At 41.4% G+C, this 12,503-nt stretch overlaps 1 protein-coding gene across 5 annotated transcripts in view; it reads right to left on the minus strand.

Annotated features, from left to right (window-relative positions):
* Positions 1–12,503, minus strand: part of sh2b3 (SH2B adaptor protein 3) — a 238,349-nt gene that overhangs the window by 47,945 nt on the left and 177,901 nt on the right. For all 5 annotated transcript variants that reach the window (XM_078227443.1, XM_078227444.1, XM_078227446.1 and 2 more), the window contains one exon: positions 4,377–4,468. In XM_078227443.1, the coding sequence (XP_078083569.1) occupies positions 4,377–4,468 (92 nt within the window). The remainder of the gene's footprint in view (positions 1–4,376; positions 4,469–12,503) is intronic.

The following is a 12,503-nucleotide window of genomic DNA, read 5'->3' on the forward strand; positions in this document are numbered from 1 at the left end:
AACCCAGATATATCAAAGCACCATGTAATCAAACATCCACTGACACCGCAAAGTATAAGAATTAATGTAAATTCTCAGGATTCAATTCAAAAATGTCATATTCCTGCTATTGGAGTCTGTGTTTATTCTTCTCAGAATAAGACATTGTACATCTCAGTTTTCATTGCAAAACTTAAGAGTAGCTAAAAAGAGATCCTATATATTTTACACCATGCAAGTATATTTAGAAATCTTATACGAGCATAAGAAATGGGAACAGAAGTAGACATATGTCCCCTCAACAAAATCATAGGTAATCATCCACTTTCCCACTCTATCCCATTAGTGTTCAAAATTCTCTTAATCGTTTTCAATCTACCCAAATTTGACAATAAGCCACCACTTTAATAAGTCGGAGACTCAGCAATGTTACCCGCTTCAAATATTACAGCAAGCTGTGGCTGCTTGACTTGAGCAGCTACTTAAATTGACAGGTCACAAGTAACCCAATGGTAAATTCAGAACAAGAATGCAAAAGCATCTCCCCAGTGGCTTAATATTGGATAATGGGACTAGACTGTCATCAGGAGAAAGTTCCTGGTTTGATTTTCAGATATGGTTTGATTTTCAGGGTGGCACGGTAACACAGTGGTTAGCACTGCTGCTTCACAGCTCCAGGGACCCGGGTTCGATTCCCGGCTTGGGTCACTGTCTGTGTGGAGTTTGCACATTCTCCTCGTGTCTGTGTGGGTTTCCTCCGGGTACTCCGGTTTCCTCCCACAGTCCAAAGATGTGCGGGTTAGGTTGATTGGCCATGCTAAAAAAAAAATTGCCCCTTAGTGTCCTGAGATGCGTAGGTTAGAGGGATTAGTGGGTAAATATGTAGGGATATGGGGGTAGGGCCTGGGTGGGATTGTGGTCGGTGCAGACTTGATGGGCTGAATGGCCTCTTTCTGTACTGTAGGGTTTCTATGATTATCTGACTTCAGATGGGGCCTACTGGATAGTGGCCATCAGGTAACAGAATCAGTTCAACCATGATAAATCTCCTTCACAACTAAATAACCTATCAGAACACACCATCTAGACTCACCAATAAAGAATGGTCACGTGGGTGAGATAGCAAGGACTGTGGGTGTCCATCTAAAGTCACTGCCTTCAAGAACGGGAGAAAAATAAGTAAATCTATCTCAAGTTCTATTTGTAGCTACATAGAGCTACTGACCCAATTTTATGTATTGCTTTCAGGTGCGATTAGCAACACGAGGTTGAGCTTTTCATCAGTCAGAGGACACAGTCTCTCCTTCTCAAGTATCTTCATTATTTCTGCTAAAATATTGACTCTAAGATTACTTCCTGCTGGAGATTTTGCAGAACTTTGGCAATATAAACTGTCCAATTTTTTGAGAGAAAGGTGAAGAAATGAGATGTGCAGAGCTCCAAACATTTGTCACATAACAAATGTTGTGGTTATAGCTTTTATCACTGAGTAATGCTGTGGTTTCCCGCCTTGCCGGTCTACATGATCTATTTTCAAAACCCTCGCAATGCATCATATGGGGTCTCCTTACTAGGTGGTAAACTGAAAGATGAAGTGAGCCTTGGTACCTTCAATGCAGAGGAATATGCATGACAATACTGTAGACAAATGAAATCAAAAACTTGGCACAAAACACCATTAAGACGACAGTGCGGACGGGAGCCATCATGTTACCCTTGTAGGTTATACTGTCCCAAAGCCAAGGTTGAGGCTGATATATCTGTTGCCAGGGTACTGAAATACAACTAACCTAGTCCTGGTCTATACTACATATAATACAGACTGAATCAATGCCGTCACTCAGTTCAAACTAGACATGTTGTATTCTCTAATTGCAAAATTTCACTGCTTAACTGATAGGTGCAAGTTCCACACACAAACATACAAGATGTGGAAATGTATTGATTTTCAACGTAGGAGGTGAAAAGAGCATGCGCAAGTTCAGGCTATGAAGAAAAGATAACAATACATAGAGAAAAGCAGAAAAAAAAGGAGAAAATAAAGCTCGTGGAGCAAATGGCACCTTTACTTGTGAAGATAGAGCCTCTCCACATGCAAGGAAAGTCAAATCTTCTTGAAAGTTTTAAAGTTTATTTATTAGTGTCACAAGTAGGCTTAGATTAACACTGCAATTAAGTTACTGTGAAAATCCCCTAGTCGCCACACTCCGGTGCCTGTTCGGGTACACTGAGGGAGAATTTAGCATGGTCAATGTACCTAACCAGCATGTCTTTTGGACTGTGGGAGGAAACCAGAGCACCCGGAAGAAACCCACACAGACACAGAGAGAACGTGCAGACTCCACACAGTGACAGTACACAGACGGTCAATTGCTTCTTCTACAATAATTACCCCTCAAACATTGTTAACTTGCCGCATCAAGCAACATTTATTTCTAAGTACTTGTCTAATGCTGTGGATTCAAAAGCCAATAAACGTAAAGGGAAAGAAAAGCTTAAGACCAGGAGTTACTCCTTATGCAAATAATTCCCCTCTTTTATAAAATATTGTATTTGTTCATTTTTCATACTCCCTTTTTAATTCCCCAACTAAAATTTTTCTATGCCACCCACCCACGTCCAACTAACAACAACAATTTGTAATAATATAGAGCCTCGATCATCGTTCAGAGAATCTCAAAGGGACATTAAGGGACAAACTACAAACACCCAGTCACATACGAATGTATTAGACCGGGTGACCAAAAACTCAGTCAAAGAAGTAGGCTTTAAGGTGCATCATTAAAAGGACAGAGAGGCAGTGAGGGCTAGGGAGGAAACTCCAGTGTTTATGACCTAGAGGCTAAAGGCATAATTGCAAATAGTGCAGTGTTGAAAATCACAAATGTACAAGAGGCCAAAATTGGAGCGGCGCAGAAATTTGGGATGGCTTTAGGGCTGCAGGAGGTTATGGAGGTGGAGAGGGTGAGCCATGGATGGATTTGTACACAAGGATATGAATTTTAAAATCAAAGTTTCGCTGGACCATACAATGTATGTCAGTAAGCAGCAGAATGATGGGTCAGCAGGACTTTGTACAAAGTAGGACATAGGCAGCAGAGTCTTGGATGATTTCAAGCTTATGAAGGGTGGCAAATGAGAACAGCACGTGAATGGCTGAGGGCGATAGAAGCATGGATGAGGGTTTCAGCAGCAGATGGGCTGAGGCAGAGGTGGAGTCAGGTGAAATTCGAAACTGTTGCACATCAGCCTAAGTCTCATCACCCCTTCCGTGGTGTCACTGTTACCATGACACCATGGACATGTTACAGAGCTAATCCAAATGCCTGTGCCACTCAAACATATTTATTTTTATCTTAACAAACCAAAACAATCTTGTTGACATTTAAAACATTGGGTCTATCCACCATGTGATGTGATGACCATAAACATTCATTTAAAGAACTGAAAGTCATGTTGTAACACAGCAGTGTACGGTAACAAACATGCTACAGATATATGATTTACAAAACAGTGGCACTGCCTTACACAATTGCTAATATATTAAGACAGTCAAATGTTGCCTGTAATAAATTTAAAACAGAAACAAATTAGAATTTGATAAAGATTTCCAAGTTTTGTCAGGAATTTCTAAAAGGGCATTTTAGGACATCCCATGGACTTTGATGAGATGTTATATAAATGCAACGGGTGAGATTTTCTGGCTGTGTTCGCCCCGAAACCAGAAAATCCCGCCCGAGTTCAACGGATCTTTCCATGGTCCTCCCCTTGCCCGCTCCGATTCCCATGGTGGCCGGAATTGGAAAATTCACCCCAGTATCTTTATTTCCTTTTTCATGTCCTAAATACACCTACAAGTTATACTATTTCATATTCAGAAGCCAAAGAAGTCCCGAAAATGGAATCCAGAGTAAATACTTTATAACTTGGTTACTGCTTTTATAACACTTAGAAACAAAGAGGTAACAAGACGCAAACAAAGTTGGGATCGTTGTTTTGTATGGATAAATTTCCCCTGCACAAACTTTATGGTTAGTGCCACTTGAAAATTCTTCCAATGTATATCAACTCACTGCCTTGAGCCTTCTCTGTATTACAATGTCTGATTCATGCTTCTGTGTAATGTGCTAGACCAGATAGTGAATCAGGGACCTGGCTGAAACCCAGTAAAAGGCAGAGAAGCACTCAGGGCAGTGTGTTATTTCATATCTTACTGACGAGATGAATAAAGGTGAAATAGTAATTTATTACACAGAACTTTGTGTACCAGAAATCTGATTTTCAACATTAATGTACATGTAATTGTGCAGTTTTCATGATGGTGCCAGGAAGTACATTGAAGTATATGAAACTTCAGCATTCACTTGCAAAAAAAAGAGAAAAGAATTGAGTCTTACCATGCATTCATACATTCTCTAATATCTGTTGTCCATAAATTCAATTGTTGATCATTGACAGCTTCAAAAATAACTTCTAGGAAACTGTTGACCTAGTTCAGGGGAAATAAAAGAGAAATATCAAAATTCAACAAATAGCTTAAGCAAAGGGTAAAAGAGCAAATATGCAATCTTGCTTCCTCAGCTGAGACTCCACGGTCCATTTCACCTCAAAGTCACTTCCGTGTCCTTTCTGAGAAATACTGCTTTGACAAAATTACTTTTGTAGATAAACAATTTGCTTAACTTGTGAGGTTGTTTAATTTCCAAATTTTCATGACAGGCTTGTTTGATTACTAAATTATTGCCCATTTATTTTTTTGTTCTCATTGAGGCAACTCAGGCAGACACCAAAGTTTACACAATATACCTACCTTCCCAAGACTACTTCTTTGGGATGTCCAATGGCACGCACCTTTCTCCATGCCAGAGGGCAGGCAGGCCACTTGCCCCAAGGCCTCAGTCAATACTATTCTGTAACAGTCTGCGGTGAACTACACTAGTAGGATTGCCAACTGTAATTATTTGTGTTCCTGGAGGTTTCATTGCATGACTTGCCCCATGGTTCAGCCGTTAGACAGCCAACATACCACATATTAAGCTGATACTTCTCTTCACACTATCGGTAACTGCAACACTATGTTCTGCAGCCTCTCCTTTCCTTTTCCCCATGTACTCTAAGAATGTATGTTTTGACTGTATAGTTCACAAGAAACAATACTTTCACTGTATCCCAATACATGTAACAATAATAAATCAATTCAATTCAACACATCCATTGTGATATAGTACCTTCCTGCTCAAATGGAAAGGAAAGAAATTCAGTGCTCAACTGGATAATACTTGACTGTTAGGTCAACAGCCTCTCCCCAACTCCAATTTTCAATATTTCTATCTGGTAAAAAGAGCAATTTTTAAAGAAAATGACAAAAAATATTAAATATCACAAAGAATGTTCTCTGGAATTGCACATAGCAATATCCTAGAGCTGGCTCTTCGATTCCTGGAGACCCCAGCGTAATCCAGGAGGGCTGGCACTAGAGCAGATCAGGGTGATTACCTCCAATTAATTCTCCCTCTGGTCTTGTGGTAAATGACCTGATCTTCCTCCACACATCACACCATTTACCCCCCATACAAAAGGGCGATGGAAGAGGAGACAGGAGACAACCTGGTTTGATCATGAAGCCATGAGTTATTCATCCTCCTCTTGATGACACAAGATAACTCACTACACGGGTAACCGAGAATGCAAGCATGCATCTAGCCACCTCAGTATGTCAAAGCACCATCATACCAAATGGTCAGAAAATGGTGCATTTCAAACCAATGTTAACCATTTGGATGTTTTTGACAAGTGCAGATTTACAGTTATTGTTTCAGAGGCTGGGTGCATTTTGTGTAGAAATAGAAAAATGTTACCAAAGTTCAGAGAAAGCCACTAACAAATTGATAACATTTTATGTTTTTTTATTACAGCCAAGTTATGTAATTTATTCATTTTTTAAAATTTCTTTACGGGGCACACTGGCAAAGCCAACAACTGCTGTCCACCTTGTCCTAATTGCCCTCAAGAAGGTGACAGTGAGCCACTTTCTTGAACCACTGCATCCATTTGGCGTAGATTAGCACTCAGTGCTTTTAGAAAAGGAGTCTCTAGATTTTAACCTAGTAACAGTCATGCTTTTCTTTTTACAAAGGCAGCAATCATGCATAAGGGATTGGATAGTCATGTTGTCTGCTCATTTATTTAGACTAGGCACATAAAAACATTTATACAAAGACAGAAAGCTTGAAGATATCAGCAGCAGATGTGCGTGTGTGTGTTGCTCACAGGCTAAAGTGATACTAAGGCTGGATCATATGATACATTTCCCTTCTAATGAAGGCATGTTACAACATCCCCCTTTCCTTTTAAAGACATTTTCCACACTTCCAAAGATGTATAACGACTTACAAAACATATTCATCTTTAGTTAACATTAAATAAATGTATCGGACTGGCGAATCCGAGTCTCCGAACCTTAAGAGGATATGCTTTGGATACACATTGCTATTGGTCTGCTCCGAACTTGCAATGGTAACTTTGTCTGAAGATGGATTTGATTGCTCACAGTGATCTGTGGGATTATTATTCTTGAATGTTGTTCCTGGTTGCAATTGTAAACTTGTCCTAAATGCAGTTGGACTCTATGGTGGTTGAGGAGCTAGAATTGATCTGATTTCTTCTCAATTATGTCTCCTCATTGCACCTTTGTTTGTAATGACGACACAGGACTTTAATGCTGAACAAATCCTTGTCACTATGGCTGGTTGCAAATACTTCTGTGGAACTTTTGTCCCAAATGTAAACTCTGTCTGGTTCGACCTTCAAATTAGCTTGCAAGTGGATGATGCATTTACATGCTGGATCAATTGACAAACTTGCATTCTCCTGCAAGTGTAATGTTGCAGCTCCCTTGAAACTGCCAATTTTGTTGAGGTTAGGTCATGAACTGAGGTAATGGGAGTAGTGTGGTAATGCCTTGTGAGGTTTGACTGATTGCATGTATTGTCACTCGTGCGATATGGCATGCCAGTAGACCAGTGATTGCTGGGTCTTTAATCTCCATGATGTAGAACATGTATGACACCCAGGAGTCTGATTGTACTTGCACTCCAGTACTATGGATCCTGTACATGGAATTAATAAACCATTGTATGCAGGATTTGCAGAAGCAGGTCTCACCATGGCCTTCCATATCTGTGGATATCTGTCCTTGAGAATTCATAAGGGGTAATATGTTGGCGCTTGCCCTTGCCAATCCTGGCCAATAACAAATCCAACTTTTGTAGGGCAGGTAATTTGAATCTTGGCAAACACTTTAGATAATGCGGTGGCACCCAAGTTTTTCCCAAGATTGACGGAGTAAAGCACATTCACCGCTCTTCATCTCATGGTCTACAGCATCAGTTTCTGCTTTGTCAATCATCTCACATATATGTTTCTGATGGGATATCAGATGGTCATTCTCCTTGCCTGCAGTTACTTGTTGTGTGTGGACTGTTTAGATCAGTGCATGGCTCTTTGTAGCCGCATCAGCCTTTGCTCTAGTGCACGGCAGCTGGCAATGGCTCTTTCCATCAAATGCATTGCCGAATTGCTGAAAAGCTGGACATTTCCTTGGTACATACAGAATGCAACATCTTCCACATATCTTGCTAGGATTGGTATTCTAGCAAATGCGTCAACATCTGTGGTTGTACTTAGAACCAGCAAGTTTTGTTGACCTGCAAGGATTGCTTTGTATTTAAATCCATCCTTGAGTAGTCACAGAATCCTACAGTGCAGGAGAGGCCCTTCGGCCCATCGAGTCTGCACTGACACATGAAATGCCCTGACCTGTCCACCTAATCCCATTTGCCAGCACTTGGTCCATAGCCTTGAATGTTATGGCATACCAAGTACTCATCCAGGTACTTTTTAAAGGATGTGAGGCACCCCGCCTCCACCACCCTCTCAGACAGTGCATTCTAGACCGCCACCACCCTCTGAGTAATAAGGTTTTTCCTCAAATCCCCCCTAAACCTCCCACCCCTCACTTTGAACTTGTGTTCTCTCGTAACTGACCCTTCAACTAAGGGGAACAGCTGCTCCCTATCCACCCTGTCCATGCCCCTCATAATCTTGAACACCTCAATCAGGTCGCCTCTCAGTCTTCTCTGTTCCAACGAAAACAACCCAAGACTATCCAACCTCTCTCCATAACTTAAACGTTCCATCCCAGGCTGCATCCTGGTGAATCTCCTCTGCACCCTCTCCAGTGTATTCACGTCCTTCCTATAATGTGGCGACCAGAACTACACACAGTGCTCCAGCTGTGGCCTCACCAAATTTCTATACAACTCCATCATGACCTCTCTGCTTTTGTAATCTATACCCCGATTGATAAAGGCAAGTGTGCCATGTGCTTTTTTCACCATCCTATTAACCTGCCTTTCCGCCTTCAGAGATCTATGGACAACCACATCAAGGTCCCTTTGTTCTTCGGAACTTCCCAGTGTCAGACCTGTCATAGTATACTTCCTTGTCAAATTACTCCTTCCAAAGTGCATCACCTCACACTTTTCAGGGTTAAATTCCATCTGCCACTTATCCACCCATTTGACCATCTTCCTGTAACCCAAGACACTCAACGTCACTGTTAACCACCCAGCCAATCATTATGTTATCGGCAATCTTACTGATCCTACCCCCCAAATAGTCATCTATGTCATTTATATAAATGATGAACAATAGGGAGTCCAGCACGGATCCCTGTGGTACGCCACTGGTCACTGGCCTCCAGTCACTAAAGCAGCCTTCTGTCACCACCCTCTGTCTCCTACCGCTAAGCCAATTACGAATCCACCTCATCAGATCACCCTTGTGCATTAGCTTTCTTAATAAGTCTCCCATGTGAGATTTTATCAAAGGCTTTGCTGAAATCCATGTAAACTACATCAACCGCACTATCCTCATCCACACACTTGGTTACATACTCAAAAAATTCAATCAAATTTGTTAGGCATGATCTCCCTCTGATGAAACCATGCTGACTCTGCCTGATCAAACCTTGCCGCTCCAAATGGAGATAGATTCTCTCCGTCAGAATCTTCTCCAGTAGTTTTCCCAACCACAGAAATGAGATTCACTGGTCTGTAGTTCCCTGGCTTGTCTCTACAAGCTTTTTTAAATAGCGGGACCACATTAGCTGTTCTCCAGTCCTCTGGCACCTCCCCGGTGGCCAGGGAGGAATTAAAAATTTGGGTCAGAGCCCCTGCAATTTCCCCCTTTGCCTCCCACAACAGCCTGGGACACAATTCATCCGGACCTGGAGATCTGTCCACTTTTAAGCCCGCCAATACCTCCAATACCTTGTCACTCCCTGTGATAATTTTCTCTAGTGCCTCACAGATTCTCTCTCCTCGAGTTCCAGAACTACCTCCTCATTCTCATGGGTGAAGACAGATGTGAAATATTCATTTAACAGCCTACCAATGTCCTCTGTCTTCACCCACAGACTCTCCCCTTGGTCCCTAATTGGCCCTACTCTTTCCCTGGTTATCCTCTTCCCATTGATATACTTATAGAATATCTTAGGATTTTCCCTACTTTTACCAGCCAGAGGTTTCTCTTATCCCCTCTTTGTAGTCCTTCAATGCTAGACAGTTTGGGCTCATCTAACAGAACTTTCTGGAATGCTTCCAACAGCGTGGATGTGATCACCAACTCAACAATTCTGTCCACTAGCTCTGCGTTTGAAAGAAATCGCAGTATATCCCTTTCTCTGCATCTGCTGACAAAATGGTCTGCTGGCTGTTGTCAAAAGGTCATTAAGCTGTTGGAAAAGATACTGAGAGACAGGATTTATTCACATTTGGAAGCGAATGGACTTGTTAGTGATAGACAGCATGGTTTTGTGTAGGGAAGGTCATGTCTCACCAACTTGATTGAGTTTTTTGAAGAGGTGGCAAGAATTATTGATGAAGATAAGACAGTGGATGTTGTCTACATGAATTTTAGTAAGGACCCGCATGGCAGGCTGGTACAAAAGGTAATATCTCATGGGATCCAGGGTGTGCTGGCTAGATGGATGCAGAACTGGCTTGGTCATAGAAGACTGGGAGTGGTGGTGCTTTTAAATAGAGATCTGTAACTAGTGGTGTTTTGCAGGGATCAGTGCTGGGATCTTTGTTGTTTGTAATGATCTGGAGGAAAATGTAGGTGGTCTGATTAGTAAGTTTGCAGATGACACAAAAATTGGCAGAGTTGCAGATAGTGACGAAGATTGTCAAAGGATACAGCAGGATATATAGATAGATTGCAAACTTGGGCAGAGAAATGGCAGATGGAGTTTAATCAGATAAATGCGAGGTGATGCATTTTGGAAGATCAAATTCAGGTGCAAATTATAAATGGCAGAACCCTTAGGAACATTAACATAAAGGGATCTGCGCATACAGGTCCACAGTTCCCTAAATGTGGCAACAGAGGTGACCAAGGTGATTAAGAAGGCATGCAACATGTTTGCCTTCATCAGCTGCAGCACTGAGTACAAGAGTTGGCAAATCATGTTTACCAGGATGTTGCCTGGTATGGAGGGGAGATCCTATGAGGAGAGGCTGAGGGATTTGGGATTGTTTTCGCTGGAAAGGCGGCGGCTAAGAGGGGATCTTATTGAAACATATAAGATGATTAGAGGTTTAGATAGGGTGGATAGTGATAGCCTTTTTCCTCTGATGGAGAAATCCAGCACGAGGGGGCATGGCTTTAAATTGAGGGGGGGGGTAGTTATAGAACCGATGTCAGGGGTAGGTTCTTTACCCAGAGGGTGGTGAGGGATTGGAATGCCCTGCCAGCATCAGTAGTAAATGCGCCTAGTTTGGGGGCGTTTAAGAGATCCGTAGATAGGTTCATGGACGAAAAGAAATTGGTTTAGGTTGGAGGGTCACAGTTTTTTTTTAACTGGTCGGTGCAACATCGTGGGCCGAAGGGCCTGTTCTGCGCTGTAATGTTCTATGTTCTATGTTCTATGTTGCAGCTATAGAAAACCATGGTTAGGCCACATTTAGACTATTGCGTGCAGTTCTGGTCATCGCACTACATGGAAGCTTTGGCGAGAGTGCAAAAAAGGATCACCAGGATGGTGCCTGGTCTTGAGGGCATTGGCTAAGAGAGGCTGAATAAACTAGGATTGTTTTCATTGGAAAGACAGAGACCGAGGAGAAACTTAATAGAGGTCTACAAAATTATGAGAGGCATAGACAAGATGGAGAGTCAGAGACTTTTTCCCAGGGTGGAAGTGTCAATTACAAGGGGGCACAGGTTCAAGATGAGAGGGGGAAAGTTTAAATAGTTAGGGCATCTCTGATTGGCACAGGCTTGGAGAGCGGGAGGGCCTGTTCCTGTGCTGTAGTTTTCTTTACACTTTGTTCAATAAAAAATGCAGGGTTGATGCATTTTTGGACTGGAAATGATGAATGAATGCATAAGGGGACAACTTAGGAAAATTAGTCTGTTGGAATCAATAAGACAGAATAAAACAAAATGGATTGTACCTGTTGGATCACACAATAGTTCTGAATGGGATGTCTTTGATGATTTTCTTTCAGTTGAAAAAAAACTAATACAGGGCAGTTATCAAAAGAATTCAGTTATTTCTCAACATTACAGTATATTGTGATCAGTGTTCTAGCCTGTGGTCGGCACCTGGTCTTTATCTACATTAAATCCATCAGGAATCCAGTTAGGCAAATCTTTCCTCTATTTTGAGATTTAGAAAGGAACGTTGAAAGGGTCTTTCTAACAGCGTGAGCATTAAAGTATGTACAAGATGGGATTAGGCTGCACTTGTAACTGGGGTTATGAGAAAGCCAGCTTCACATAGGTGGTCATAGGGAAGTAGTGTCATCCCCAGTCCAACTTAGCCATGGTATCAGGGTGATTTATCAGAAAATGGCGATGCCTGGGGCACATACACCAGGAAGCAATCAAAAGGTTCAGAAGAGTAGGTTAGCAGGTGAGAAAAATCAGTAAACGTGAGATAAAAACCCATAAACATGCTTTATTTATTTACTTTTAACTCTTACTTTCGAATTAAGAAGATTTTTAAAAATGGAAATAGTGTATAGCAGCTTTATTTTCAAAGCTGTATTAAACATGTGGCAATGATAGTCAACTTTATCACTGTTTATTCTACTGTGTTTTTTTCATATTTCCCATTTTCCCTTTTGGGTTTTCATAGTTTTCTTTCAATTACACAATCAAAGAAATGAAATGATGTAATTCAACACCACCAATGAGTTCACTCAAGTAACGTCCATGATCATTGTTTTCTTCAGTGTTTCTTAACCTTTTGAATGTGAAGAATGCCAATGGTCAAAACTTAAAACAAAAACTGACACACATAATTGAGCAACATTTCCAAGATCTCAGTCTAACATTCTATTCTACATTGCTGAACCAAACCACTCAAAATCCTTCATCAACTTGCTTCTGGGACATGAACTTGTCAACATCTGTTTTCAACAACATGCCAAGAGGAAGGGCCTTCTTCAGGGTGGGAC

This window comes from Mustelus asterias, chromosome 13 (assembly GCF_964213995.1).
Source record: "Mustelus asterias chromosome 13, sMusAst1.hap1.1, whole genome shotgun sequence".
In the NCBI taxonomy this organism is placed as follows: Eukaryota; Metazoa; Chordata; class Chondrichthyes; order Carcharhiniformes; family Triakidae; genus Mustelus; species Mustelus asterias.